The following is a 24,024-nucleotide window of genomic DNA, read 5'->3' as shown; positions in this document are numbered from 1 at the left end:
AGGGCCGAGGGCTGTGCTCAGGGCATCAACTGGCCTTAATCCGGCCCTGCTGGCAAAGATTCCTTCACCAAACTCAGTGGATATCCCACCACCTGTTCAAGAACCATCTCAAACGGTGGAACCATCTTGGGATAGCATACTTGCTAACACATCTGCTGAGCTGCATATAATCAGAAGCCGTAATATCATCATTGCCAATACCACTTATTGATCACTTGCCCTAACGTACTGCAAGACTGTGATGTATTCAAGTGCATTCCTGACAGCTCAATAACTATGTCACCTAGGAGTATTCTGTCCTCATTGCATATCATCCTACATTTCTATACAGACAGATAAATTCCTGTTGAACTTCATACACAAAGGCAGGCCAGTTCTTAAACTCCAAAATATGTACTGAGGAATATGAACTGAAAATATACATGTTTGAATACTAGCTGAACTAGGCATTAGGTGAGAGATTAAAGGAAATGCAGTGAGCTAACAGTTGTTTTCTGATGCAGTGTGAAAGAAAGAGAGAAGGCCTGAATGTTTTAGACCTACCCAATTGACATACAGATCTGGAATGACAGAAAAACAAATTTAAAAAACAAATCTCAATATTGCCACTAGGAAGCAACATAATACACAAGCATAAGAAGTGCTGTTTATACAGGACACAGGAAGAACTAGGCATTATATAGTGAGCTTAACATGTAAATATGAGCAACAAATAAATGGCAGTGAAAGTTATCTAGCTGAGATCATGGTTACCTTTGAGTGCAGCAGCTCTGTACATTATGGAGGTAATTTTCAAAGAAGTTACACATGTAAATGTAACATACAATCGTAGTAATTTTCAAAAGTCCATTTATACACTTAGGGGGTAATTTTCAAAGGAGTTACGCGCATAAATGTAACTACTATTGTAGCAATTTTCAAAAGCCATTTACTCACGTAAAGTGCACTTATGCGAATAAATCCTATGGACAATTCAATGGCATATATTGTTGCAATTTTCAAAAGCCCACTTACTCGAGTAAAGTGCATTTACATGCGTAAAACCCAGATTTACGCATGTAAATGCTTTTTAAAATCCGCCCCCTAAAGTGCACGTATGGACAATTCAATGGCATATACTGTAGCAATTTTCAAATGGTAACTTACATGCATAAAGTGCGTTTACATATGTAAAACCCATTTTTAAGCGTGTACATGCTTTTGAAAATTGGGTCCTATATGTTTTGCATGCAATTAGGCCAATGTACTGAGGTGCAATAAAATTGGCTGCTATCACAAGATAATTAACATAATAATGTAGTAATGATGACAGAAAAGGACCAAATGGCCCATCCAGTCTTCCCAGCAAGCTTCATATGGTAGTATGTTCCGCTCCGTGCAGGATATCCCTATGTTTCTCTCAAGGGGAGTAATTGCTGCTCCGTGCAGTTACCCCCAAGCCTTATCATAAGGGTATAATATTTACAATCAAAACCAAGCAATTGTCAAACCCATAACAAATTACTGCTAGCAACACTTTTACTGGGTGAGCAGCCTTCTTGATAATTCAGAATGCTGCTTGATGTTGTTTGTGTCAATACCCCACACTGTAAAAGTCAGGGCCTATGTTGGTAGTTGTCTGTATCCAGTTCCCCTTCCCCCCTGCCATCAAAACGGGGAGCGATGTTGCAGTTGCATCAAAAGCATCAAGGCTATTGATTGAAAGTAGTAATCCCCATTCCTTTTGTTAAGGATAGTAACTGCCACTCTGTACAGGTTACCCCAGGCACCCTCTTCGTAATTTCTGTCCTCTAGCCGTTAGGGATCCACAGTGTTTATCCCATGTCCCTCTGAATTCATTGGTGGTTTTCTTCTTCACCACCTCCTCCGGAAGGGCATTCCAGGCATCCACTACCCTCTCTATGAAGAAATATTTCCTGACATTGGTTCTGAATTGTCCCCCTGGAGTTTCATTTCATGACCCCCAGTTCTACGGTTTCCTTTCCGATGGAAAAGGTTCGAAGTTTGTGCATCATTAAAATCTTTCAGGTATATGAAGGTTAGTATCATATCTCCCCTGCACCTCCTCTCTTCCAGGGATCCTTCAGCCTCTCCTCATAAGTCTTCCGATACAGACCCCCACACCACTTTGGTCACCCTTCTCTGGACTGCCTCCATCCTGTCTGTATCCTTTTTGAGATACGGTCTCCAGAACTGAACCCAGTACTCCAGGTGAGCCTCACCAAGGACCTGTACAAGGGCACCACATCTCCTTTTTTTCCCTAATGGTTATTCCTCTCTCTATGCAGCCCAGCATTCTTCTGGCTTTAGCGATCACCTTGTCACATTGCCATCGTCAGATCACCAGATACTATTACCCCACAGTCTCTCTCTTGGTCCGTGCACATCAGTGTTTCACTCCTCATCATATACATCTCTTTTGGATTACCACATCCCAGATGCATGACTCTCCATTTCTTGGCACTGAATCCCAACTACCAAATCTTCAACCACTCTTCAAGCTTCCTTATATCACTCATATTTATTTATTTATTTATTTCGAGGCTTTTTTATACCGAAGTATAGTGGGATGCCTTCACTCCGGTTTATAGGATAAACAACTTATACATAGTGGTGACCAATTGGTAACTTATACAAATACGAATATAACATCTTATATAACTTAAATAACTTGGTAAACAGATTGGTGACTAAAACAGTCACTCATTCTCTACTCCTTCAGGCATATCCACTCTGTTGCAGAACTTAGTATCGGTTATGGTTTTGATGAAGTTGTGAACCCCAGGCCGAGGTGAGAGATGTCTCCGCCCACAAGGAGGAGCTCCGTGGGCCTCACCGTCAGTGGGCGTAGTCTCAGCGACGTAGGACACAGCTCTGAGAGAGATTTTATTAGGGAGAAAAGATAGTACATAACCCGAGGAGCGGAAAATGTAATAAACACAGTCTTTGAGCAAATGCAGTAGTCAGGATGATAATGTAGATACGAAGATCCGGTAGTGGCCCACAGCGCAGGGTACACCCAGAGATTCCTGCAGGCTGATGTAATACCTCTGAGTGATGTAATACCTCTGAGTAGTGGCCCACAGCCGAGGGGTATGCCGAGGAAACTGTACTATAGATGTAGATGCCAAGGAGGCAGAGGTCTGTGATACAGGAACCAGGCCGTAGACCTTGTATGGATGAAGCAATATCCTGAGGTACAGAATGACTAACGTAGACAGACTGAAGAACGGTAGTGGTCCGAGGAACGGGGCACGCCGTAGAATCTTCAGCAAAGTTGATAGAAGTTGGAGAATGTACTCCCACAAGGAAGTCCCAGCAGAGATACCCGAGGAGCAGGTCAGTATATCCCAGGCAAGAGGGCCCTCTGAGGAGCAGATAGCCAAGACGCGGAAGAGCACCCGAGGAGCAGGTACTCAGAGCATCTGAATGCCAGGAAGAGAGTCTGGAACAGAAGATCCAAGTTAGAGTGGATTTAACAAGCAAGAGAACTCCTTGTTAACTCGTCTTAGCAATGGGCCAGTCAGTATAAGTACACTAGCGGTGCTGACGTCATCGGGAGGGGACGCCCCCAAGGTTCCCGCCATGACGTATACATAAGGAGGCCCTGTGTGTGTGTGCCTAGGTGATGCCCGAAGTAAGATGGCGGTTGGCAGTGCCCATGCTGTTCCGGGGATGCTGGGGAAGTAGGTGTTGGTTGGCAGAGGTCGCCATTCTCCCAATGATTGACGATGCAGGGAAAAAAGAGGTGAGCATGAGAGGTCACAGCCATCTGTGACCGACGGGCGCAACAGTATCATATGCAAATAGACAAACTTTAACTTCCAACCCTTCCGCAATGCCACCCATGAAGATATTGAACAGAACTGGTCCCAAAACTGATCCCTGTGGCACTCTGCTTAACATGGTTCTCTCTTCAGAGTAGGTTCCATTTACCATTACACTCTGTCTCCTATCAGTCAACCAGTTTGTAATCCATACCACAGCCTTGGCGTTCACTCCCAAGCTTTTCATTTTATTCACAAGACTCTTATGCAGAAGTGTATCAAACGTTTTGCTGAAATCCAGGTAGATCACATTGAGCACTCTTCCTTGTTCCAATTCTTTAGTCTCTCAGTCAAAAAAATCAATAAGATTGGTCTGACAGGACCTTCCCCTGGTGAATCCATGCTGCCTTGGATCCAACAAGCTGCCTGATTGTAGATAGTTCACTATCCTTTCCTTCAGCAGAGTCTCCATTAATTTTCCCACCACTGAAGTGAGTCTAACTGGCCTGTAGTTTCCAGCCTCCTCTCTGCTATCACTCTTGTGAGGTGGGACCACCACCGCTTTTCTCCAATCCTGTGGCACCATTCCCATTCCAGGGATCTATTGAACAGATCTTTCAGCAGACCCACTAGCACATCTCTGAGCTCCCTCAGTATCCTGGGATGTATCTCTTCCGGCCCCATGGCCTTGTCCACTTTTAGTTTGCTTAGCTGTTCCCTATACATTCTATTCCATAAACAGGGTTTCATCTACCCCACCCCGTCCACTTTGTCAACCAGCAATGGTCCTTCTCCAGGGTCTTCTTTAGTGAACACCGTACTGAAGTATTTGTTTAATATTTCTGCCTTTTCTTAATCTCTCTCCACACATTGCTCTTTGTCATCTTTCTATTTCAGTATCCCACTTTGAACCTTCCTTCTTTCTCTGATTATTCTGAAAAATGTTTTGTCACCTTGCTTTACCTCTTTGGCCATCCTTTCTTCCGCTTGACCTTTTACTTTCCTGATTTGTTTCTGTCTTCCTCAGTTTCATCAGATATTCTTCTCTGTGTTCTTCTTCATGGGATCCTTTATATTTCTTGAACATTGTTCTTTTTGCCTTTGTTTTTTCAGCCTCCTCTTTTGAGAACTAGATGGGTTTCTTTTTCCTCCTACTTTTGTTCCCTTTACTACCATATAGATTTGTAATTAATGCACAATAACAGCCCTTGTTATATATCATGCATATGAGTTTGGAGAAAATAGCACATATTCAATTTCACACAATAACACAGCCATTATCATAGAAAAACTTAACTACACCTCTTTAAGTTGTAGTTAAGTTTCTCATAATAATGGCTATTCATTGACATTTGTGCATTTTAAGTTGCATTATTTATCTATGCGAGCATAGATAATAAGTTTATTTACATAATTATGCAACTCCCCTATTTTTCATAGATTTTACAATGATGTTCACAATAGGTAAATAACGTGTGCAAAATTTCTCAAGTAGAATAGTACACATTTGCCAATGTAGCAAACATTAACATGTTTGCAAATATCACCACATATTAGTACATTGGCCTCAATGTGTGCATGCCATGTACTCCTAGTTAAACCTTTGTAATTGTACCTTCTGTCTCCTTTCTCACAATGGGTGACAACATAACAGTGAATACCATTTACATCATGCCAGTATCCCTCATTCTTGTGCCTGCTAATGCTAGTTATGGTTTGAAAACTGAGTCCCCTGGTTCTCTGTGGTCATTGGTTTGCTGTTTCTTCTGTGTAGAGCTCATGTGAGCTATTTAAACTTTTGTGCTTTATTCACTCAAAAAGATGGTTTTAATTACTTAAATGGGACAGTTGTGTTGGAGGCTGCAGAAATCAGCATGAGTGTTGTCTTGGACATGTGTCAACCTTTTTTTTTTTTTTTTTTGCTAGGAAAGATTTTGATTTATTAAGAAACACTGGCTAATGTAAGAGATACTGGAGATTGCATCACTATGGAGTTCTGACTAATAAATAATGATGGAATGACCCCTATCTGCCAAAGCTCATCTTTGCTTCTCTGATAATGCCGCAAAACCACAGTCTGTCAGCCATCTAATAATAATCCTGATGCCTTTCTCATCCAATTACAGACAGCTTCACTGCTTGACAGAATCACAGCCCAGGGCACCTAGGGTCTTTGTAGTCTGGCACTGTTTAATGTCCCACAGTTTATTCCAGTATAGCAGTGCTAAATGTCTGCAGTCATGGAAAGCCACAAGCAGGGGTCTTAACTAAACATATGTAAATATAACTGCTGAATATGTATTTGAATGGCAGAAAAACCAGACCTGTGGTTAGCTCTTAAAGACCAGAGCCTTGCACTGCAAGTCTGAGAGGGTCAAGCTGGTTTACAGATCTGTAGGAGGTTTGGGTATTTTACTCTTTCTCTAAACTAACAGCAGAGATTATTATACTTCAGGCTGCTTCCACTGAATATGAGTCAAGAGAGGTTCACACCATGAGCCAGGAAGGAGGCTCCTCCCTGTGCACATACCGGAGTCTGAACGCAGTCCAGGCACTCTGCAGAGCGGAGAGACTTTTTAAGGGTAAAGTCCAAATCAGAAGGAGAGCCAGGGGTGGCTGTAATTTTGTTCTTGTCATGAAAACAAAAGGCTGATACCCGCGTTCCATGATGACTAAATACTTATTTGAAATAGATTGATATGATTAAAACCCAGGCTGCAGTTAACAGGAAAGAAAAAGAGCAAGTGCTGTAAGCCAGCTGTGAGCTGTTCTGGAGTGAGACAGGATCCCCTGTCTCCTGGGCAGATGAGTCACTGTTGTTCTTTTAAACTGGGGAATATTTATGGATCTCATTCTGCCTGAGAGAAAAAAAAAAAACCAACTAGTAAAGAAGCAAAGACTATACTAGACCATTTGAAATGCATCTTTCCGCTCCCTTTTTCTAGGGAAGGTCATTTCATTTCATATTTATATACCGCACATACCAAACTTACAAAGCAGATCAAGGCGGTTCACAACAAAATATCACACAAAATGCATAAAAACATGAAAAGCTCCCATATCCAAACTCCCCTCTGAATATCAATTGAAACCCATTCCCTGATAAGGAACTGACATATCTCAACCCACAATTTTGCCGCTCTACTTCTTTTCCTACCCCCCTCATTGCTTAAAAAGCCAAGTTTTCCCTTTCTACCTACAAATCAGATAGTCCTCCTCTTGCCAAACCTTTTTAGGTGCTGAATTCCAGAGTTCTGCCCCATTCCCTGAAAAGATTCCCACTTTCCTCCATGATGGCACTTGCAGGGGTTTTTCGTTTCCTGACTGGAGCTTTCTAGGTGGGATGTACATTTTCAACAACTGTTGTAAGTATCCTGCTCCCTTTCCTTAACACTGCCTTAAAGACCAGGGTCCTAATTTTAAACCTGATCCGTTTTCTCACCAGGAGTCAATGTAGCTGATATAGCAAAGGATCTGCCTCCTTGGGCAGCCAAAAATTAATCTTGCTGCCATGTTACCGATTAATTCTATTCAGCCAGATCTACCACTTCCACATGTAAAAATGTTATTACTAATGTAAATACCTATACCTAATTCTCTCCCTTTTCTTCTCTTCTCCCAGTTCTATTACCTTGTTATTTGTAACTGCTTCCTTCTACACTAATAGGTTATTCAACTGTTCATTGTACACCCCTATTATATGTAAACCGGCATGATGTGTTTGCAACATGAATGCCGGTATATAAAAATTTTAAATAAATAAATAAAATAAATGTTCTGTACCGTCTGCAACTGACAGGTAGATCTTTCTGGTAAGCCTACAAAAATAATATTACAATAATCCAATACGGGTTGTAAAATAAGCTTGAAACACTTTACGAAAAGTGGATCTGTTCGGTAATGGTAACCAAGGGCGTAACTGGCACAGTTTTAAAAATGCTCGCTGCAGAATTCCCGAAATATGTGAATTTAAGTCATCCAAGGTCTCTCTCACCTTTTCTTGTCTGGCAGTATTTAAGGAGAAATTAATTGACACTGAAGAGTGAATTTGACTAACTTTCTTTTGCTCTGACCTGCTCATTGTGTTTGGGCCTGAGGAACTGGAGGTTAACGCCCGAAAGCTACTCACAAAATGTGTCAACCTCATCCAATAAAAAGGTATCACCTTATAGATTTCTTTTGTTTGTTGTCCTTTATTTCCATGCACTTGCTTTTTGATCATCTTCTATGAAAGATGAAGCAATAAAACTAAAATAACGTGTCTGGGAAAAATGACTTCTGCAATGCCACCAGCTCTAAAGAAATGGAGAAAGAATGAATCTTTCTGAAATCCAAGAGACAGTGGGAAGAAGCCAGAATGTAACATGCATCCGATTGGTGGATAAGGATGTGCGGTCATTTGAAAATGACATGGAAACAACACATTGATGTATTTATCCCTATGTGTGTCATTGTTTTATCACATATTGGATGAATTTATGGATGCCCTGCTGATTTTGTATGTAAGTTATATCAGCAAGCTATAAATTGTTTTAAAGAAATAATAAATACATGAAATTAGTTGTTTTATTTTATTTCGTTTCCAATCTGAAATGACATGAAAAAAAATAACAAACCTGAATTTTGTTCTGGTTTTTCTTTCTTTCTTTCTTTTTTTTTTTACATATTAAGTGGTTTTAGTGCACAGAAAAACTATTTAGGGGGTAATTTTTCAGAGCCATTCCTTTGTGTAAAACAATGGTTTATGTGCAAAAATGCTCGTGTGCTATTGCAACGTGAACAGACGTCCAGTGAGAATAAGGATGATGCACTCGGTTTGGGGTCTGAGATGGATTTGAGCCAAGCTCCCTATTAGTGAAAATATTTCGTAATTTGGGCCTTTGATCTCTTGTAAAGTGGATGCACACTCTTGCCATTTTCAAGAGATTACACCAGACCTGCCAACCCTTTTTAAACCTGATTAGTTGATTGCTGAAAATGAAATCCTGAGGAATGCAGGAGAAAGGGGCTTGTCTGGGCACATTAAGAAACCCTTCAGAACAATGATACCCAAATGAAAAATTGGGGAAGGGTGGGGGCGAAGGACGGGTGGGGCTGCTGCTGCGCCCCCAGGCACTTAGCTTGGGAAGGAAAGGTTCCTTGGTGAAAAGAGAGGTTAAGCAGGTAGACTCAGCAGCAGGAGGTCTCCTCTCTAATTCCTTTCAAGAAAAGAGCAAACCATCTGAACCAAAAAGTGATGGTAAAGGTAGAGGAACAGAAAGACTACAACTCCCAAGAATCCAAGAACTTCTGGAGGGGGGAATTCCTGAGAGCAAGGAAGGCCTGGACTTCCTCAACCCCAGGTGTATCATTAAGAAAGGACAGGATTTAAAGGGTTAAAGCAACCATGAAGAGGAGGAGGACAGTTCACCTAGAGATAGTTTACATTGAACTAACAGCCAGCAGCAAACAGATAAAATTGCTTTGTAACCTATTTGATAAAGGAGGAAAAGGACTAACACTGGGTGGCTGCAGTGAAGGTAGGGAGATACTACAGAGAGTGCTTATCCTAAACCTTAAAACCACATGTGGGAGGAACAGCGAATTCCAAACTTAAAGCCTGTGATTGCTACCGATTGTTTGGAGTATAGAGACTTCAGTTTAATCTTGGCTGGACTGAATTACAGTCTGGAATTGCTACAGTATGTGTTAGAGTATAAAAGGAGGACGGTATTTTATTCCCGAGAAGGGAACAGATAGCTTGAGGAGGACAGGATGCTGCAAAGAGTAAATATCTGGAGAATCCCTGACTGAGAAGTCACCCGACTAGGACTCATAGAGTGCTACAGTTACAAAATTGCCTGGGGTTTGTGCAGGTAAAAATATTCACAAAATGCTTGATCGAGCCTACTGTTACCCATACTGAGCAGAGGCGTTCTGTGGGAGTAGTCTGAGCAGGGTTAACATTTACACACCTACTTTTCTAGTTTCTTGGAAAAACTCCCCACACAAATTAGCAGGTGTATAATGTGCAGGGAGATTTGCTGGGATGGTATTCAAAGCCAACTTAGGTGTGTAAGTTTGCTGTGAAAATTTGATATAAGATCTGTGCCTAACAGCCCACAGCTATGAACTTACCCTCCCTGTGTGTGTACTAAAGTGAAAAACAAAAATGGAACAAAAAAAAAAAAAAGAAATAAATAGAAAATGAAACAAATAAAAGGAAAGGGAATGGATGGAAGATATGCCATGTAGCTAGATGGTGTAGAAGTAAATCAAGGATCAAAATTATAGTGTGAACTTCTTACAGTATGGATTAGTTTGAATTGCATCTGACCATAAACCATCAGTTGCTTACCAGGGACAGAATGTAAGACGTTATTGTAGCTCAGAATTTGTTTGAAATGAAAGTTTTGTCCAAGTGCCTGCTTGCTTAGAATACTATTGCAGGAGCAGGGAGATTCTAGAATAGCCTGGGCTAGCAGTCAGCACAAAGAATACAAGCTAGGCATTACTGTTTGAACCAATGGACTTTAATCCTGACTTGCTTTTTTTTGTGTAAAGCAGCAATGATTGAGGTTGCTGAACTCTGTGGCTACGTTATGCTTCGTGACAATATTAAAGGGGGAGCAGAGGGTGGAATTTATATGCCTGCTGATCAGCACTCAATTTGCAAAAGCCCAACCACATGCCAAAACTGGCTTTTGTAATATGAATGCAGATGCTTTAAAGGTTAATAGAACCATATATGCAAAGCATGTAAATAGCATGTAAAAGCTTTTGTAATTTTGGCCCTTGGTCCCTTATAAAGTGAATGTATACTTTTGCCATTTTCAAGAGATTACACCAGACGTGCCAACAGTTTTGAAAATTGATTAGTTGATTGCTGAAAATGAAAGCACAGTACCAAACAGGATATGAGATCTGGGCTGGAAGGTTAGCGCAAGAAATCAAGTTTAACTAAATAAAATAAATATTTTAGTCAATCTGAATACAGTGATACTAGTTTAGTGATTGCCATGTTGAACTCTTGCTCTGAGAATATCTAAAGTTAATGATTCAAAGGGGTTGGGCTTGATGGTTGCCTGAATAAAAAATATAACTATGGCGGTCACAAGAGGGGGATCAGAGCTAAGTCATCCAGCAGTTTATCCAGGCATGTTTACTTGTTCAGTCAAATGAAGGGACATAGGAATATTCACATGTAATTTGTATGCAGAAGCAGTATTTTGCTCAGTTACTGATATCCTGATAAAAGGAGTGTATCTTTCAAAAGACAGTTTAAAAACATGCTGAAATAGTCATCTGCAGCTTGTTTACTGCCATTATCGGCATCCACAGTACATCAAAGAAGCTAGGAAATGCCACGGACCCCTCTGTAAGGCCACTATCCCTGTTACACAGCTTTCTTGTCTTTCATCCCTTGAAAGTTATGTTGAAACATTCCTTATTTAAAAACAAACAAACTCCTTACTAGATAACACTCGGATTGCTTTATTTTCACACAATTAGCTATTTTAAATGTGAAAATGGAGACAGAGCAATATTTGGGACTAAAAGAAAAGAAACGGAGACGCAGCATTAGATGCCGTCATGGTAAACAGAATGAGCACTTGCATTCGGTGACTGGTCAGGCGGAAGAGCATCACAAAAGGAAGAGATGTAATGGTCAGGGATGGATTTTGTCGTCCACTGCCCCTAGGTACTGAATCACAGCTGGCAGGCAACCTAAATTTCAAACTTATTCACAGTACCTCATTTGCATGCATAAGTGGACGCACAGAGATTGATTCTAGCATTTGTTTTTTAAAACCGTGCAGCGGGTTGCTGTGCATTTATGAAATATAACCTAGTTTTGCTCTAAAAATACAGGTGTATGTTTCAGGGCGCGTAAATATTTGTATTGAAAGCGCTTACTTGCTCTACCTATTTTATAAACATATGCATGTATATTATACAGGCGGGGGATTTTAAAGTGTGCATGCATAGCGTTTTGAAAATATTTGCATGCGCACTTGAAACCATCCGTTCACCAATACCTCCGCCAGTCCACCTACTGTTTCCAGTTCATCAAAACCCTCTAGCACTTCACCTTGAACTCCCCCATTTCATGCACCCCTCCCACCCAAACATTTCAGATAACAAGACCATGACACTTGCGCTAGTCAGTTAGCAGGTGTAAAATTGTACAAATAAGTTTGATCATTTATACACTGGTACCTGGAGATGGTGGCGCTGGAGCTCTGCAGAGAGCTATTCTATCCATGGAGAATTGGGGAAGCAGTACCACTGCTATTTTCCCAGGTATTGTGGCCTGGGTTATGCTCAGTCAAGCACCCATTGGCACTCATTGTCTCTAAGCTACAGCCACCCTGTCCACTGTAAGAATAGCCAGCACAAAACTGCACCTAGTAGATTGATAGCCAGCACACGTAAACACCACCCAGCGGTTTTAAGTTGTAGCCAATAGAGTTCTCTCAATTGTTAAAGGCTGGGTCTGAATAGTGCTGCACTGGACCATATTGAACTGTACTGGATCTCTGCCCTTGGTTGCCCGGTAAGGGAAATCACATTTTTTGACTACCTTGGTTGTTCACCTGCAGCTTGTAAGTCAGATAATAGTAGATATTATGTTTGATCTCTGTTTTCTTTCATTAAGCATCAGTGAAGAGTATGGCTACCGTGTTGCACTTTTATTGGACCCTGACAGTATATCTCACAAAGCAGCAACTTCCAAGTGTACCTCTTGACCCCGCCCTGAGCGCCCCTAGATTGCCCCTTTTTTGTGCTGGTAAATGTGTGCGCAAAACCAAAAATATGCACGTACTTAAGGTTTATAAAATACGCAATTACATGCTACTCGTGCATATATGCTATTTTTGAAAATGTAGTCATAGCTTAGTAAGGCTAACTTTAGGACTTCCTCAAAGCAGTCCTAAAGTTATCTGGATAACTTTTAGATAGACAGGTGGACACGTCCCTGCACCTACACCACTGAATATCTGGTACCAGTTCGCCAGATAAATGTATTCAATTAACTTGCTTGGATTCCCTACTGCTGAATATGGTCCCCTCACCACCCCCAGCTACTGCACAGAGGAAGGCAACTAGGGACATATAAAAGACATCTGACATGTTTTTAATCCAATACACATTACTTTGTAAATTAGCTGAAGATTCCTCTTTTCATATTTAAATATGATATATGTATCAAAATAGGCTATCTCATTTTCTTTAACATCTGGTGGGATTTGAAGCTTTAAACTTGTTACTGCAGCACCCTGGCTTGCTTAGTCCATGGTTACTCCTACTGGGTTTGACAAATGCCAGTATTCCCCAGTCCCAAGCTGCTCTAGTAGGGCTTTTATTTCCAGGTGTCCTCCTGAGTTGTTCTGGGCACTATCTTCTTCAGATGGGCTTTGTTATTCAGGTTCTTTTCTTCCTTGAGTTTCTCTGCTTTATCTTGCTGGAGTTGGAAATTCACCTGGAAGGTAGAAAGCAGAAGCACACTTTCACTGCCTGCTTGGCAGAACATCTTTAAGAAACCTGAACTTCTGCTGACATTCTTTTTTCTTTTTTATTTGTCCATCTACTGCACTGAGAGATTTCTGTTTCTTTACTTTGCTTAAGCCTAGCTCTTTTCAGCCCATGTTGGGGACTTCCTCAGATCTCAGAGCCAAATCATACATGGTAAAGCAAGCCAACAGTTTGGTTCCTAACTGAATCAGTGTATTAAGACTGCACCAAATCCGCCAGTTTACATTCAGATCTTAGCATGTTTCTGAGTGCAGGCAGCCGATTCTTCTGATGCCATGTCATTGCAATCAAGGTCATGGGCCAGGCACCATGCAACAGGGCTCCTTCTGGAATCACAGGCCCTTAATCAAACCACCCTTAAACAGTGACCAAGACTCCCCCCTCTCCCCTGCTCTCCCACCTCTTGCCTCCCTGGAGGCTCTGACCACTGTCCACTGAGGTCATCTACTTTGACCTAGATTAAGAGGAGGCATTCCCAAAGGTCATGCTTAGTGCGAGATTGTGTAAATTGGATTTTCAGATCTACCTGTGCTATTTTCCAGCAAAGATCTGCCTGCAGGAAATAGGTGCAGAGCCCATCAGCTCTTGGTACCCACGGGTAATTTTGAGAGAAAATACATGCCTACTTTTCCCATGAATGTTAGGTGCAATTTGTTCCCATGGACACTGCACCTAGATAGGCTGTTTGAAATTGCTCCTTTAATGTCCCATATTAACCCTTTTCTCTCCCATATGAACTTGGCAAAGTAAACATTAATGCCAACATCAGTTTCTGATCCAGTCCAAAACATCATCTGGCCAAAACCCACCACTTCAGGTTCTGCTGGGCCAACAGTCACTTTCACACTTTGTGATTTGCGCCCTGGTGCCGATGTGCTCACAGTGTAGGTACCTGGCAACAACAACCGAAAATAATCCCCCATCTCACCTAGGTTAAAAAAAAAAAGAAATACTGAATGAAATTGTTTTCATTGACCAGCTCAGACTGAAACTCTTGGGCCTGATTATTCATTTTGCATATATACACAGAGAGAGAGAGAGAGGGCATTGGTAGGAACAGGGTTGAGAAATTGGCTAAAAGAGAGGGGCAGTGGGCAGCTGCTGGTGTTGGTTTAAGTACAGGAATTTATATGCTCATATGACTGTAAGGCCCCACTGGGATCCTTACGAAGGAGTATGTCCCTGTAGAAGGCCAGGGGAATGCACCACCTGTCTAAAGCTCCCTTATATGAGATTGCTGTAATGGTCCAAGCCACTAGTGGTTTTTGTGGATTTTTTAATTGAAGTTTGAGAGAAGCAGGAGCCTTTTCCTCCTGTTCCCCTGCATGAAATTTTACAGGACCAAAGCCTTGGTGAGGAAACTAAGCACTGGGTGAAAGATTTATTGCTAGCTCACACTTAGTGGCTAGTGAGTTGTTTCACTTTTTTGCAATTTTGTTTTGGAAGGAAGTTTTTTTTGTCCACCCTTCCTGTAGTGGCTGGAGGTTGTCTTGTCTTTTTAGGAAACCTTTGAATTCATCCCTGTATCACTCAGCCTGAGAGTCTTGGTGCCAATACATAAGAGGTTCTTTGGAGGAGTGAGTGCCATCCAGTACCACACTGAGAGGAAAAAATAACTATTTAGCTACTCACCCGATGCTTACTCAGCAGAAACAAAGTTGTTGCCTACAAGGTGTAAAGAGGAGAATGGAGTTGAGTTTCAAGATAAAGCAGTGGATCCCACGTATCAACAATGGGAAACCAGTGAAAGGGAGGAACCTTGCCAGCTATCATAGGGGTGGCCCTAAATTCCAGGAAAGTTCAGAAGAGACACACAACTGTATGTTATGCTTCAGTTCCACACTATGGACACAATGTACAAAATTATTTCTGTTGAAGAAGTGATTAAATAAAGTTTATGTTGTAACACCATCTTGATTATTTATTGGTACACTACAGATAAAGACGCACTTAGCATCCTGGGGCCTGAGGGTTAATCCTTTCCTCTATGGGAAAATCCACACCAGGGTTTGAAGTGAGCGAGTCAGATACTCAGCCCTGGTATTAAGTGTGAGCTCCTAACCTTAAGGAGAACTGGGAATGGGTTACATAACCACAATGGTAGGGAACAAATAAGAAAGACAAATAGCTGGGTGGTGTGGGCTAGTTGGTCCTTATCTGTCACCCATCTACTATGTTACTATATGAAAAAAATCATTAATAAATAAGGTTACGAGTGTCACAGTATCTTCTGTATCATTTGAAAGTTTGAATGAGAAGCAAACCAAGGGTAGCACACACCTAAATCTCTCACTGAAAAACTCTGCAATTTATTTTGAAGGACATGACTGAAAAATGGCAAATTTTTATCCAAATTAGGGAGACTCAGTCAGCTCTCAGGTGGCCCCAGTCCACCGCTTCCCCCATCCCTCTGCCTCGTTCGCTGGGCTGCCAAAAGCAGCGCGGCTCCCCGAGCCCAGTCGTACAAGTGTGAGGAGAAAGGGCGGCAGCGCGCTGGGCTTCAGAGCCCCGGCCAGCTGTGCAGTGAAAATCAAAGAGCCTTCCACTAAGCAAACAGTTGGCTGAGGACCTAAAGGAGTTTTCATGTGGTGAACCCTCCCAGGCTGGGCTGGGATATGCAACACACTTCCTCTGTGTGTGTGTGTGATTGTGTGAGAGAGAGAGGAGGGAGGTAGGAGGCCGCCACTCGCGAGCCATGGGGGGGGGGGGGAGGCAGAAGGGGCCTAGGGTGCTTAATCCCCTTTCACCGGCCCTGCACCTGAAACCCTCCACTGTGAATAGTCAGTAAGCCGGTCAGGCATCCGGTAGAACAGACTTTCTGGCTTTGTTTGTATAAGTCTTCTCTTATCTGTTCCTGAGGAAATTCTGTGCAATTCTACATACTTTATATTGGTTAAAATAACACATTACATTCTGAGTAATTAACTTAAAATGTAATCCAGAAAAGTTATTACTCAAAAGATGCAGAGTTTGAAATATTTTGAGAAATACACAGTGTCCCTTCCACCCTCTCTCCCTACTCCCCTGGCCAGACCCCTTTCATTCTACCCTCTCAGGCCCCTAAGTCCTCCACTCTCCCCTATTTCCCCCTCCCCTTCCAGGCTCAACTCCCTTCCACTATATCTCTACCCTCCACTTATAGAGTTTGACCCCTTCATACAGACTCCCATCTGTCCCTCTCTCAAATACAAACCCTCACACATACTTCCTCCCTCTCACCCCCCTTCCTCCCTCTCACCCACATACATCCTCACACCCTCACACATACAATTCTTCTTTCACATATACCCACACTCACGCACACAGGCTCCCAATATCTGATTTACATACACACTCCCCCACACAGACTCCCTCCTTCCCTCTCTCTCGCACACTTTATTTATTTATTATTTATTTATTTATTTATTTATTTAAAAAAATTTTCACACAGGTTCCTTCCCTCACACACAAACATACACCCTCACTCTCTCACATACATACACAATCCCTCTCTCACACACACCCTCACACAGGCTCCCTCCCTCACACACAAACATGCACCCTCACTCCCTCACACACACACACACACACACCCTCATTCATGCAAACAAGCTCCCAATCTTTCACTTACATGCACACTCTCTCACACAGGCTCCCATTCTCTCTCTCTCTCTCTCTCTCACACACACACACACACACACACACTTCCTTTCTCTCTCACAGGCTCTCTGACCTACTCTTCAGCTGTGAACGAGATGAACTGTGCACACAGCCCCATTGGGCCTCTGTTTCTTCAGCCACAAGTAGGATAGACTCTGCTTATGGCCCACTAGGTTTATCTCCAAATTCTGCATAGGAAGGGAATTCTGCAGAAATTCTGCGCTATGCAGTTGTGCATAACTCCCCCAAGGGTAGAGAGTCTCTTACCTTTCCTGGCAGAGATTTTAAGTCAAAAAGTGGTCTTTTGCTAAAGTATTACGCTCATGGCTCTCACTGGATTATGATTCAGAAGAAATCCTAGATTTCTTTGCTTCGTGTGGAAAATGGATAAAAAGTTTATATCGATGGTATTTGACCCCTAAGAAACTCCATAAAATTCATACTAAGGTATCCCCAAATTGTTGGAGGCAATGTGGAGAAATGTTTCAAATTTGGTGGAAATGCTCTAAGATGGCAACTTTCTGGGACCAAATGATAAGCTTTATCAAGAGATTTCCAAAGATCCCAGATATCTTTGACTGAGTATATCAGTTCCTGATGTGTCTAACCCACTTCAATATTTAATGCTTCAAATTGTGTTAGCTGCTAAAATATCTCTGACACATTTTGGAAGCAAACTTTTTGCCCATCATTGGATACAGTTAAAAAGAGATTACATAATATATGTTTTCTAGGGCATTGTACAGCATTAATAAGATATAGGAACATTATATCGTTTGGTTGAATGAACGAGGACCCTATTGGCTATTATAGAATTTATATAAAATGGTGTTTGTTTGAGTTTGATATGCTCATCGGATCTTGACTTGATGTACAAATTTACTAGTTTGGTCCGGAGGAGGAGGGAAGGGAATACAACTGGAAAATGTATCATAACACATTATTATTAATTATAAAAAAAAAAAGAAATCCTAGGACATGAGGGCCATCTCTGACTCTCTGTATGACTCTAACAGCCATGCAAGTCATTTTGGGAGCAACCTTCTTTTGCCAAGAGGTGCGAGCTGTGCATGTACATTTGTAGCTGTGGACCTTGGACTCAGTTACCCACCTAGTTAGCCAGCTACTTCCTTGGTTAAAGGCCTTTAAAAAGTGTCCTCACCATCTCCCAAGTTGAAAACAAGACATTTTTCTTAACCTCATTTTTCTGGTCAAGATATAAATTATTTTCATCACTGTATTTCCATGAATCCTCTCATTGTAAACATTCAGTTCCCATTCTCCTAACTCCTTACAATAAGGATATGCAGTCAATGCCTAAAAGCTTTACAGGGAAAGAATTGCCCATTGAAATGCATTAGCATTGAGGGGGAAGTTTTAGTAATGAGACTGGAAAATGATCATATTTTAAAAAGGTCACACACAGTCTCTGGCCTGAAGGGGGAATGTTGGCATCTGAGGACAATGCACAGCCAGCCTGATGCAGCTGTCATCCAGAACTCTACTTCCAAGGAAAGAAAACCCACCAGAGGTGATGTCATGGTTGATCCCACTGACGGAGATGATGGCATTGGGTATTCCATTATTGTTTTCATCCAGAACCATTCCTTTGATGCCGTGGTGAACCTAGGAGGCAAAAGAGAGGGAGCTTGGGAATGTGGAATGGACCGCTTGCTGCATTATTTTGGATGCTCGTGCAATATCGGCTTTTTTTATCTTTTGTATAAATATCTCCTTCAAACTTGTTCCCCTGACTGTTGCTAGCAAATGCTGTGGATCTGTTGCAAGAGAGAGAGAGAGCAGAGCTTTATGATCCTTCTGGAATGCCCGAGGCCAGAAAGGGTAGAAGTCTTTCTACTCTCAGGACCAGCAAAGTGGGTGATAGTGAATGGTAGAGGAACCAAAATGCCCAGCTTGTCTCTATAAACTGCAGTCTCTAGGGTTGGAAAACAGGCAAAGAGAGATCACATCCCAGACTTAATCCCAAGGAAGGAGATTTACAGAAGCCTTAGTAGTATAATGTAATTGGGTATAATATAATCTAGCCTTTCATCCAGGGATAGCATCTGTTTGGACATTTGACTGCAATGTATTTATTTATTATATGAGAGAGCGTCTCTCATCTTGCAGCTTGAAAGCTGCAAGTTGTGTCTGTTCTGAGAATAAAAGGAACTAGTTGCACACTTCTGCTTGGATTTGTTTTCTTTTCATTTTCCTCTGTAATGAAGATGCAAAGATATGTTTGTAAACTGGAGTAAAAAGATTAGCTCATCTTAATAAATAAGTCCGAACGGATCAATATAGAAGCATTATGAAAGCTTCTGGTTTTATTCTTCATTCTTTTCCTAATAATACTTAACATTCTTTTTTGCTTTTTTGACTGCCACTGTACATGGGGCTGAGGATTTCAACTTCCTTATCAAGATCATTTATTAATATATTAAAAAGCACAAGACCCAGTTCAGATGCCTGGGGTGCATCATTTTCCTGCTCTCTCTGCTGCATTGCAAATTAAAATGTGCTTCCAATGCATTTATGCCACTCCTTTATGCGTATTCTGTAAATATATATGCATCCTTATACATGTTCATAATTCATGATTTCTACCTGTATCGGTCTCCTGCTTAAGAACATATTGTGACATTTAATTAGAGCAGTGGGATTTTATTTTTTTTTTTAACTTTTGTTGGTTAAAAAAACAGATTATAATTGTAACAGACACATAATCTCTGGGATTATGTGAAATGCAGTTGTAAATAAGGGGAGTATCCATTCATGGACAGCCCTCCCGCTGGTGGAGCTGTAATGGATACCCCCTGTGGAAAGGCTTTTATAGCAGAGCTCTGGAATAGGCTCTGGGGCAGTCTAAGTTGAGAGTGAGAGGTTGTATTTTCCTAAATTGGATTTTGGGCCTTCCTGGAGCCTCAGAAATCCTCTGAGACCCCTCCAGAATAGGCCAAAGTGGCTCCACTTCTGTTCTCTCCATATGAGGTGCAGAGTGGCTGCTCTGGGACTAACTTTTGTGATTTTGAACATTCATTTAGAGGAGCCCTGCTGAAGGCCTGGGCCTTTCCGAAGCCCAGGGAATGGGGAACCCTGGGCTGAAGATGCTCAGTGTTTAGGGAAGATCTTCCCGTTGCAGCGGATTCCTGCAGTTATCTAAGTTGGGGAAGAAGATTTGCTTTCCAACATCTGGGAGAAAATGTTTTTCTGCCCCTCTTCCTGCCCATCAAAGGGACTGGCAAGAACTGCAGTCTGCAAGGATTCCTCCCACTAGGGATCCCACCAGAAGATTAATCTACTATCTGTGAGTAAAAGATCTACATTCAAGGGAGGACACCCATCCGGCATCTACCAAAGCACTGAGGGACAGAGACATTAACTCTGGGCCAAGATAGATTTTTGTGCCATCTGGGAAGGGTGCCCCCAACCATCAAAGGGGACCTAGCCCAGGGGCACCTCTGCACAACCTAATCCAGGAGGGTGGTTGGATCCTCGGCCTTACTAAGACTCTTGCATAGATAGAGGACATCAGTATTGTAACACGAGGAAAAAGTGCAGAGACCATGCTGCTAGAACACTCATTTAGTTGTGCCATTCAGTATGCAGTAAAGTATTATTTGGACACTGACAACGTGGTTCTTTTTGGAGTCACAACACACAGAACTCTATACCGTGGAGGAAGTTACAGAGTTAAGGGGAGCATGGATTAACACACTAGCCACCCCACACTGGGACCGGAGAGGACTCTTTTCCATCCCTAGTCTAAAGGACCTACACCTTGGGATGGGAGGAGAAGTAAAAGCTAGCCAGGGTCCCTACCCAGAAGAACTTACAAATGTTTTAATGTCCCCACCCTTGCAGGACAGGCATAAAGGGCTGGGGTTACATAAAATATTATGAAATTCTGTAGAACACCCAACTGTCTCTCCGTGCTCCCTTTCAACTGTGCACATAGAATGATGTGGAATCTGTTGTGAGACTTGGGTTCCATGAAGCCCTGATTGGAAAACACTGGCTTAGACCAACACATATTACATAAACTTTCAGACCTCCCTTAGCGGGTCCTTCATGGATGCTTTCCTGCTTCATCAGACGGAAGATCCTTTCCAAGAAAAAGTTCTTGTGCTTGTATAGGGTTTGTAAATTGTAAAAGTGTGTGCCTGCGTTACAAAACCCATGTTGGAGAGCTGAAAGGGCCTCACAAGGCCTCTTATTTCCTGACAATGCAGGCAGGATTGTGTTGAGTCACAGGTGTATTCTTCATGCTGTGTAGACACATGAGAATGCTTTCGGGTGAGAACAGTAGAAAAAGCAAGGTTGTTCTTGTGTTACCTCTTCCATGTACGAGATGAGAGCTTCGCGGTTCCCGTACCACTCCCGTTCCAGGTCCTCTTGGCGTGGAAACTTGTTACAGCTCAGCTCCAGAGTGATTTCAAAGCAGTTCGTGTAAAGGTAATTAAAATCTTGCATGCCTGCCACGAAACAGAGTATTATTATGCCTGATTAGGAGAGATTTTATAAATAGCGACTATTTAAAAATACAATGTTCACATTTGCAATTTCTTTGCAATTCTTAAGCCGTGACTAATTGCAGACTCAGAGTCCCATGTTCAAAATAGGAACCTCAAGCATTACATTTTACACAGAAAACAGTTTTAAACAAAGAAAACCGAAAGGCTGAGCTCCAACAAAAGTCAACACATTTTGTAACTCAGAGGCTAAAATTACACATAGTAACAAAGTATAATTAATTCTGGCACAAACTGACATCAACCAGAAATCCGATAGCAGCTAAGAAACACATTAAAATTTTTTTTTTAAAAAGCCTAATGTTCTGTAACTGAAGCTGGGATCCACTTCTGCCAGAGCTTCCAGCTGGGTCCATTATTTTTTTATGGGCTTTTTGTTTCTTTTTTTTAACGGATGGGTTGATCCAGTCCTGGGTTTTCTTCCATTACATGCATTACAGGACTTGTGTTCTGATTTCCCTAAGACAAAATGTATACGAACCAGAACAAGGTCAACATGTTGACTAGCAAAACTGGAGCCAGCTGGTAACTCTTCTCTTGAAGAAGCAGCAGCTTTTCCTGCCAAGAGACCCATTGTGACCTTGTAGGAGTCCATGCACTCCAGCTGGCTTTCTGCATGGCAATGCATCTTCCCGATTCCTCTGGCTCTGAGTGACCAGCCACAGGAAGGAAGAAGATGATGACCTTCTCTAGCACTGCCAGCCCAAACGCAGGACGGCCGCAGGACTGACCGCTCTTTAGTTGCCCTGCCCCAGCTTTCTACAAATTCATTTCCAGAGTTATTTTTTTTTAAATATCAAAACAGCAACGCTGGCTAGAATCTAGGTGTTGTCAGGGAGCATCTATGAAAATTATTTTAAAAGGTAGGCAGTTCTGACAAAGATTAAATGTGATATCCCTTTTTGAATTGCCAAACTGGACATTTTAACACTCAATACATTTAAGAGGTAAAATATGTGCATTGATCTGGGTTAATGCACATGACATCTTTTGAAACTCACCTTGGGGGGTGGGGCTGGGGGTGGGGGAGGGGATGTGTGGAGGACGTAAGTGCAGAACCATAATTTCACATTTTTCCCCTACACTAGTACTAGTTCCATGGGGCAAAGCTGGGGTGGGGAAAGCATTTATGCACATACTCACGTAAATGTATACACAGAAAGCTAAGCTGCTTGGGAGCAGATGTAACTTTGTGCGCGCATGTCTGTGAGAGAACCAGGCTCACCCGGGAATTTTTAAAGAAAATTCTGGCTAAATTCTGCAGGCACTTTGTATGCAGCTGCTGAAAATCACCCTCCATATATACTGCTTTTAGAAATATAAATGCAAAAATCAGTTATATCAGTGCCTAGTTTTGAGCAATGCATTCTAGAAGTGTACGCATTTTCTATCTTTTACACTTAGGGGAAAACAAAACAAAACTGTGAACAGAAACAAGGTAACAAGTTACTGGCCCTAGAATTAACATTTCCATTAAACACTACTGAAACATACCTTTTTTTTTTTTTTTAAACAAGTTTATAATTCTTTCTCCCCAAAAAGTAAAGGTATAGAGATTGACAACCAAAGAACCCCTAAGATTTCAACATCACTGCGACTATGAACTGTAAACGTTATGACATCTGTGAATCCTTAAGCCACAAGTCTATTTCTCTTCCTGAGTAGAGTTGGCGTAGGATGATAAAGTTGCAAGCCTCTGCTAATCAGAAGGATTCCTAGTGCTCCTCAAAACCATGGGTCTACCTTAGGTTTAGAGGGGAATGAGGCACTTGCTAGAAGAAAGAAGAAGCTGACAGGCTGATGCAATATACAGGCCGATGCAATATAGTGCGCTCAGCTGAGCGCAAGGTTTTATGCGTGTTTTGGATGCAAGCCCAAAAACCCCTTATGCAATAAGGGGATTAGCGCATCCAAAACATGCATCCAAACCGGCATGTAGCTAATAGCACTCATCACAGGCAAATTCATGTTGATGAGGCTATTAGCTATTACCCACCTATGCAAAAAAAAAAAAAGTGCACCCAATGAGCACAATTTTACTCTCAAAAATTAATGCCTGCTCCAGAACAGGTGTTAACTTTAGGGGCTCCTCATGAATTAACAGAAAAGCAGAAAATACCACTTTTCTGTAGTTCCCCCGACTTAATATCGTGGCGATATTAAGTCGGAGGAACCGAAAAAAAAGTAAGTGGGAACAATTTTTTTTTTTTTTTAAAGTCATGCCGGCGCTCAGGTTAGGAAAATGGATGCTCAATTAACGAGCGTCCGTTTTCCTAACCCGCACTGACAACCACCTCTCCTGGGTGCCTGATGCCGAGGAGGCACTAGGGACGCACAGTTTCCCCTAGCACCTCATATTTACCGCAGCAGACCATTCAAAGATTAAATCTGGCGCACAGGAGAGGTGGATCGATGCGCATTAAGAGAGCAGGCACTCTGTCATGAGCGCCTGTTTGAAGTGCACCGATATTGCTTCGGCCTGTGAGTTGCAAAAGAGACTCCTGATTATGAGTCAGTGAGGAAGGAATTAAGGAGGATCGCTATACACAGGTGTGCAGAGCAACATTGTA

General features: G+C 41.9%; 1 protein-coding gene across 1 annotated transcript in view; it reads right to left on the bottom strand.

Moving 5' to 3' along the window:
• Positions 1 to 12,864: 12,864 nt before the first annotated feature.
• CPN1 (carboxypeptidase N subunit 1) overlaps positions 12,865 to 24,024 on the bottom strand; it is a 79,261-nt gene continuing 68,101 nt past the window's right edge. Inside the window, exons 6-9 of the mRNA XM_029610062.1 lie at positions 21,258 to 21,397; positions 18,449 to 18,548; positions 14,093 to 14,211; positions 12,865 to 13,230 (exon numbers count right to left, since the gene is read on the bottom strand). Coding sequence (XP_029465922.1) covers positions 13,111 to 13,230; positions 14,093 to 14,211; positions 18,449 to 18,548; positions 21,258 to 21,397 — 479 coding nt within the window. The 3' untranslated portion in view covers positions 12,865 to 13,110. The remainder of the gene's footprint in view (positions 13,231 to 14,092; positions 14,212 to 18,448; positions 18,549 to 21,257; positions 21,398 to 24,024) is intronic.

Source organism: Rhinatrema bivittatum, chromosome 7 (genome assembly GCF_901001135.1).
Source record: "Rhinatrema bivittatum chromosome 7, aRhiBiv1.1, whole genome shotgun sequence".
NCBI classification, from domain to species: Eukaryota; Metazoa; Chordata; class Amphibia; order Gymnophiona; family Rhinatrematidae; genus Rhinatrema; species Rhinatrema bivittatum.
Note: the sequence above shows the minus strand (reverse complement) of the source record. Positions and strands in the feature narration are given on the sequence as shown.